Source organism: Canis lupus, chromosome 10 (genome assembly GCF_011100685.1).
Source record: "Canis lupus familiaris isolate Mischka breed German Shepherd chromosome 10, alternate assembly UU_Cfam_GSD_1.0, whole genome shotgun sequence".
Classification (NCBI taxonomy): domain Eukaryota; kingdom Metazoa; phylum Chordata; class Mammalia; order Carnivora; family Canidae; genus Canis; species Canis lupus.
Window position 1 is genome coordinate 26,868,919 of NC_049231.1, and position 6,911 is coordinate 26,875,829.

The 6,911-nt window shown below is 44.0% G+C and overlaps 1 protein-coding gene across 1 annotated transcript; it reads right to left on the bottom strand.

Moving 5' to 3' along the window:
* Positions 1-4,180: 4,180 nt before the first annotated feature.
* APOBEC3Z3 (apolipoprotein B mRNA editing enzyme, catalytic polypeptide-like 3Z3) lies at positions 4,181-6,698 on the bottom strand. The gene is given in 4 exon segments (NM_001346130.1): positions 4,181-5,030; positions 5,295-5,410; positions 5,643-5,910; positions 6,545-6,698. Coding segments are annotated over 4 exon segments (576 nt in total). The 5' UTR covers positions 6,692-6,698; the 3' UTR covers positions 4,181-4,985.
* Positions 6,699-6,911: the final 213 nt, after the last annotated feature.

Consider the following 6,911-nt stretch of genomic DNA (forward strand, 5'->3'; position numbering starts at 1 on the left):
ATTTCATAGGAATTTTAGGATGGTTTTTCCTGTCTCTGCAAAAAATGATAGTAAGCAAAAATAAACATAAAAAATATTGTTTTCCAAGCTATGAACATAAGACATATTTCCAGGCATTTGTGTCTTTAGTTTCTTTCAGATTTAATACTTTTTATTGCTGTTTTAAGTGTAATATTTTCCTCTTTTCCATTTTTTTGATGATTGTTTTTATTTTAGAGAAAAGGGTTTTATATATTTATGGTGTATTTAGCCTTCTTATTTACTCTCTTTTTTTCCCCCTACAAACCAGAGTCTCTTCAGTTTGGAGGGTGCCAAAACATCCACAACTGAAGACAGCTTATCTTTTTTCCAATGTTCACACTAATTATGGAATTTCTTCCTCTAATTATATTCATTAGAACTCCAAGACAATTTGGAATAAATGGTCTAGGTGCCCTCCCTGTCATGTCCCAATTTCATTGAAATGGTTTGAATGTTTTACCATTTATGATAATATTTATTGCTGTCTTTTGATAAAAATCTTTTCCTACACTTGAGTAAGTATTATTTTTATTTTTGCTTAATACTTTAATGATGGCCGAATCTTATGAACTTCTGTTCAGCATTTATTGAAATGACATCACATAGTTTTTCTTCTTTAATTGGTCATGTAATGGATCATGTTGATCTATTTCCTGATATAACTATACTTGCATTTTTAGAGTCACCTTATTTGGTCATAATATATTATTATTCTCTTAATATGTTATTAATTCTATTTGTAGTTTTAAAAAATATATTTTATTTTTGGGGCGCCTGGGTGGCTCAGTTGGTAAAGTGTCTCCTTCAGCTCAGGTCATGATCCTGGGGTCCTGGGATTGAATCCTATATCAGGCTCCCTGCTCAACAGGAAGTCTGCTTCTCCCTCTCTCTCTGCCCCTCCCCTGCTCGTGCTCTTTCTCTCTCTCAAATAGATAAATAAAATCTTTTTTTTAAAGGATTTTATTTATTTATTCATGAGAGACACACAGAGAGAGAGAGGCAGAGACAAAGGCAAAGGGAAGCAGGCTCCATGCAGGGAGCCTGACGTGGGACTCAATCCCGGGTCTCTAGGATCATGCCCTGGGCTGAAGACGGCGCTAAACCACTGAGCCACCAGGGCTGCCCAAATAAAATCTTTTTTAAAAAATATTTTACTTTTTAAGTAATCTCTCCACCAGTGGGGGCTTGAACTCACAACCCTGAGGTCAAGAGTTGCATGCTCCACCGACTGAGCCAATCGGGTGCCCCTATTTGTAAATATTTTATTTATAATTTTTGCATCGATATTCATAAGTGATATCAACTTAGGGAATCTAATGTTCTTTATTTTTGGTATTTATCAGTTTTTTGTAGTAAGGCTGTTTTTTTTTTTTTTTTAAGATTTTATTTATTTATTCATGAGATACAGAGAGAGAGAGAGAGGCAGAGACACAGGCAGTGGGAGAAGTAGGCTCCAATGCAGAGAGCCCGATGTGGGACTCAATCCAGGGATTCCAGGATCACACCTTGAGCCGAAGGCAGATGCTCAACGGATGAGCCACCCAGGTGTTCCAAGGCTGTTTCTTTACAACATGAATGAGTTGGGAGAAATTTTCCATATTTTCCTATAACTTGTAATCTCTTATTAACACTAAAATTATATATTCTTTAGAGGTATGATAAAAAGATTTGTGAATACAATTGGTCCTGGTGTTTTTGTTTTTGTTTTGCCTTTTTTTTTTTTTAGTGGTAGGTCTTTATCTTTCCCATTTCCTCCATGAGAATAAGTCTATCCCAGTTTTTTACTTTTTGGGTCCAATTTGTTTCTATAAATTCAAATGAAATATCCTCTTACAGTTTTTCCCAGTCTTTTCTATATCAGAGTTATATTTTTTCTAATACTTTATCTTGTATATTTTTGCTGTCTTTTTTCTTTTATTAGATTCTTTCTGGATTAATTTACTTCATTGATCTTTTTAAGGAACAGATTTTTGGATTTATTTGTCCTTCTTACCATTTAAAATTTTCTATTTAACTTCAGTTTTGAGCTTTATTAATTTCTTATCTCTGATTTCTTTCATTGCTTTTTTTAATTTCTTAGAATGGGTAGTAAATTGCTATATTTATCTTTTTTTGGTAATGAAGAAATGTAGTCTATTCATTTTTTTCTGACTATAGCTTTTTTTTTAACCCACTTTAAAATTTTTCTTAAGATATGTTTATATATTTTAAAGCAGCAGGGGAGGGCAGCCCGGGTGGCTCAGCGGTTTAGTGCTGCCTTCAGCCCAGGGCCTGATCCTGGAGACCCGAGATTGAGTCCCACGTCCGGCTCCCTGCATGGAGCCTGCTTCTCCCTCTGCCTGTGTCTCTGCCTCTTTGTGTGTATGTGTGTATGTGTGTGTGTGTGTGTGTGTGTCTCATGAATAAATAAATAAAATCTTAAAAAAAAAAAAAGCAGCAGGGGAGGGGCAGAGGGAGAATCTTCAAGCAAACTCCCTGCTGAGCACAGAGCCCCGGTGCCCCAAAGCCACTTTTTGTAAACAGCCCTTAAGTCCATTTAAGTAAACTCTACCCTTGACATGGACTTGAACTCATAACCCCATGATTAAGACTTCATGCTTTACATATTGACTGAGCCAGCTAGGTGCCCCTCTGACTATAGGTTTTGCTGTATTCTCTAGATTTGGATTTGAAATTACATTAGTTAGGGCACATTTAGTTATAAATAACAAAATACCTAACTGCGATGTGAATAATGCAGACATTTATTATCTTATTTAAAAGGGATTTTGGGGGATCCCTGGGTGGCGCAGCGGTTTGGCGCCTGCCTTTGGCCCAAGGCGTGATCCTGGAGACCCAGGATCGAGTCCCACATCGGGCTCCCGGTGCATGGAGCCTGCTTCTCCCTCTGCCTATGTCTCTGCCTCTCTCTCTCTGTGTGTGACTATCATAAATAAATAAAAATTAAATAAATAAATAAACCCACTGTTTAAAAAATAAATAAAAAATAAAAGGGATTTTGGAGGGGCACCTCAGTGGCTCAGTGGTTGAGCATCTGCCTTCAGCTCAGGGTGTGATCCCAGGGTCCTGGGATCGAGTCTCACATCGGGCTCCCCATAGGAAGCCTGCTTCTCCCTCTGCCTGTGTCTCTGCCTCTATCTATGTGTTTCTCATAAATAAATAAATAAATAAATAAATAAATAAATAAATAAATAAATAAATCAACAACAAACCCAGTAGCTATTTTCTTACGTGTGATGGGTTCTAACTGGATCACATGGCTACTCCTAGCTTTAAGAGAGGCTAAAAAGTGGCAAAGGGGAATAGAATTACATGACAGACTTGGGCCAACCCTGATGCCTTCCCTGGGCTATAAGCATTGCCACACCAACCAAACATAGTTTCTAATCATTTTTCCTTTATGTATATATTTGGCGGCTATGTTGTTTGGCACGTACAAGTCTATGATTACTTTGTCTTTCATTGTTCCCCTGTGCCATTAGGCTAAGTCTGTCCTCAACCTGTTTGATTCATTCAGTGCACCTTGTGTGATCGTGCTATTGCTTTCTTCTTAAATTTTAGTTTGCCTGGTTTCTTTGTTCATTTCTTCCATTTTCCTTTTTTTTTTTTTTAAGATTGTATTTATTTATGCATGAGAGAGACACAGAGAGAGAGAGGCAGAGACACAGGCAGAGGGAGAAGCAGACTCCCTGTGGGAAGCCCGATGTGGGACTCGATCCCAGGGCCCTGGGATCATGACCTGAGCCGAAGGCAGATGCTCAACCACTGAGCCACCCAGGCTTCCCCATTCCTTTCATTTTCAATCTGTTTCCTTCTTTTTTTTTTTTTCAGAGTGCTTCTTGGAAGCAGCATGGAAGAATTTATTCTGTTCATATTTAGTGTTATACATTTGATTTTACTCTTTCATCTTAGGTTGTGTTCATTTTTTTGAGTGTGCATATGTGTGAGTGGGGGGCAGATGGAATGGGGGTGGACAGGAGGGGCGGAAGGAGAGGGAGAGAGAGAATCTCAAGCATATTCAATGCCCAGTGCACAGCCTGACACAGGATTCGATCTTGCTACCCTGAGGTCATGACTTGAGTGGAAATCAGGAGTCTGACACCTAACCCATGAGCCACCCAGGCACCCCTGCTGTGTTCATTATTTATTGTCACCCATTTCTTCTCCTTTCCTTTTCTCCATTCTGGGGGTGGGGTGGGTGTTGGCAGTGGAGGCAGCCAAGCAGAGGCCCTGGGTCAGCGCCTGGCTTCTAGGTGGGGCTTATGCAGGTGGAGCGTGCTGCCACTGGCAGCGCCACCTTCATGAAACCAGCTCTATAGCATAGTTGGGGGGGGGGCTCCTTCCTGTTTGGAAGCCTCCAAATCTAGCTTTCCCTCTTTCCTAGAGCTTCAAGGAGACTCCCAACATCTTTTTAACAAATCTTTTTTTTTTTTCTTTTCCTGTTTTCATCAGCCGGAGTTGGCTCTTATTGCTCCAACTAAGAGCACCCAATAACACTGCTCCAAGTGGTTTTATTTATCCCTCCAGGCAATTCTATGAGCCACTGCGTGCGCCCAACTGTTTCACCTCATTTATTTAGATGGCTAGGAGATACTGGAAAGGAACAGAGGATAGAGGGGAAGACAAAATGATCCAACTATTCCAGACTTGAGAGGGAATTCTCAGATACATTTTTTTTCTTGGTGCAGTAGAATAAAAAGGCCTTTCCTTATACTCATTTTTTTTTTCCTGAGGGAAAATCCCGATTTCCCTTTTAGAAAGTAATCCAACTTCTACAGACTTACACATTCTCTTTATTTTCTCAATTATAAAAATATATACCCACTTATAAAAGGAAACAAAAGAATGAAGGAGGAAAGGAGAGGGTTAGATGTGCCTGCAGAGCTCACAACCTGCTCCTCAGAGGCAGCAGTTTATGAACCGCTGAGATGCTTCAGGAATGGGGTTGGGGGGCCCGATGCTCATTAAAGTCTCAAATTTCTGAAGTCATTCTCTAAATTGTTCAGGGGCTGTTGAGAAAGAGAAAAATTAGAAGTGTCACTGGCAGCCAGGGGTGTGGAGTGCAAGCCAAGGAGAGGGGATGAGAAGAGGCAGGGATGTCTCAAGGGAAACAGAAAACTGGCAAGATTCTAAGAAAAGGGAGATAAAGGAACTAAGGATAAGAATCCTAAGAAAAGGGAGTCCTGGATGGGGTGAGGGGAAGCGTGTAGGCGGGGAGAGAAAGGTATTGGGGGAAGTGGGGACCCGCACCTGCAGCGAGAACAGCTTCTCACCTGGACGATCCTCTGGAGCCGACGGCCTATGCTTTCACTGTACTGCTTCAGCTTGTTCCAGGGCTGGAAAGGCCTGCCCTTGTGGTCTACAAACTTCTCCCAGCAGTCCTTAAACTCTGAGATGACAGAGAGAAGGTATTCAGGTTCCGGGGTGCGGGACAGCAGCAAGCCTGCCCTCTGTGGGCCCAGGGACTCCTCCTTCCTTTGCCCTTCCTGGGGGTATCACAGCCTGGGCCTTAGCTGGGCCACCACCCTTCCATCCAACCACCCCACTCCCTTCCCCCAGGAGCTCTTCTCTCTTGGAGCTGCAAACCTTCCCATCCCCTGGCAGCTCTGCTGTCTCCCTACCCAGGTAGCTCATGACAGCCAGGGAGATCTCAGATTCCTGCAGGTGCCTCAGCTCCCGCTTATACTTCTGGCGCCAGTGGAAGTACAGGCGGGAGGCAAAGAGCCTCAGGCTGATGTGGGGGTGATCATTGACAAACGCAATCAGTTTCTTGGCACAGGTGGGGCAGGGGCTCCATGTGACATAGCAGGTGATTTCGAATTTCTGGGATGGGTCTAGTTGTCGTGACTTTATATCGTCAATAAAGCAAATTTCTGCATGGCGCTTTTCCTAGAGAGGGTCCCAGACGGAGAGAAGAAAGGCTTGGTTACCGGGCAGAGGCCAGAGGTCCCATGCTATGGGCACCACTGGGGAGAAGGGGCTCCGCCCTGTGAACTTGCCTAGGACGGGGAAAGAACCTCCCTCCCTGCATTCTCTCACTCATCCATTAGTTCAGCACCCCAAAGCATCGGCAACTTGGTCAGAATCAGACCAGGTCCCCGAGAGGAGACGGGTTGGCAAACAGACACCCCCACGGCACCGTCCCAGATGCTCCGCAGACCCCGCCTATTGGATATCTGGAGATGTTCGAACATGGGGTTCCCCAGGAGCAGGTCAGAATGAGAAGGAGGTGGGGCAGGGCAGGTGGGAAGGCGGGCAGAAAAGCAGAGGGCAAGTGTATGAGGGAGTTGGTGCAGGTGGAGTTGAGTGTTTGGTCCTTGGAAGACAGCTTAGCTTCTCAGAAGCAGCGACAGAGCTGACGTCCGGAGGACAAGTAACATATTCTCTAAGAGGGGCGGGAAGAGCATTCTCCTGGAGGGACCGGCTTCTGCGGAGGTGCAGAGCTCCCAGGAAGCAGGGCTGAGACTTATGTAAGCCTCGGGATTTCTCCCACGGCCTCGTGTCCAGACGGCCCGCGTGACACCTGATTTTGAAGGCAGACTTTGGCAATGACGGAGCCTTCATGTGGCTTCAGCTGGTAGCACAGGTAGGTCCTCCTCTGGTAGGTTGGCTTTGGGACCCGTTGGTTGCTGAACTGCTGGTAGAATGTTTCTTCTTGTAGTGGATTCATCGTGGTTCTGGGCAAGAAGAAGAAAACCAAAGATGCAGAGGGCACCTTCTGGTGTCACCCCAGGGTCTGTCTGAACCCAACTCCTTGAGTCCATTTGGGCCCTTGGGGTGAGGAGGGAAAGGACATTCTCCTCTTTCTTTGTCGGCCAGGAGGGCTGGGCAGGAGAAGGAAAAGGGGGAGCTCTCCCACCTGCACACAGCCCCATCGCCAGTCTGGTGGA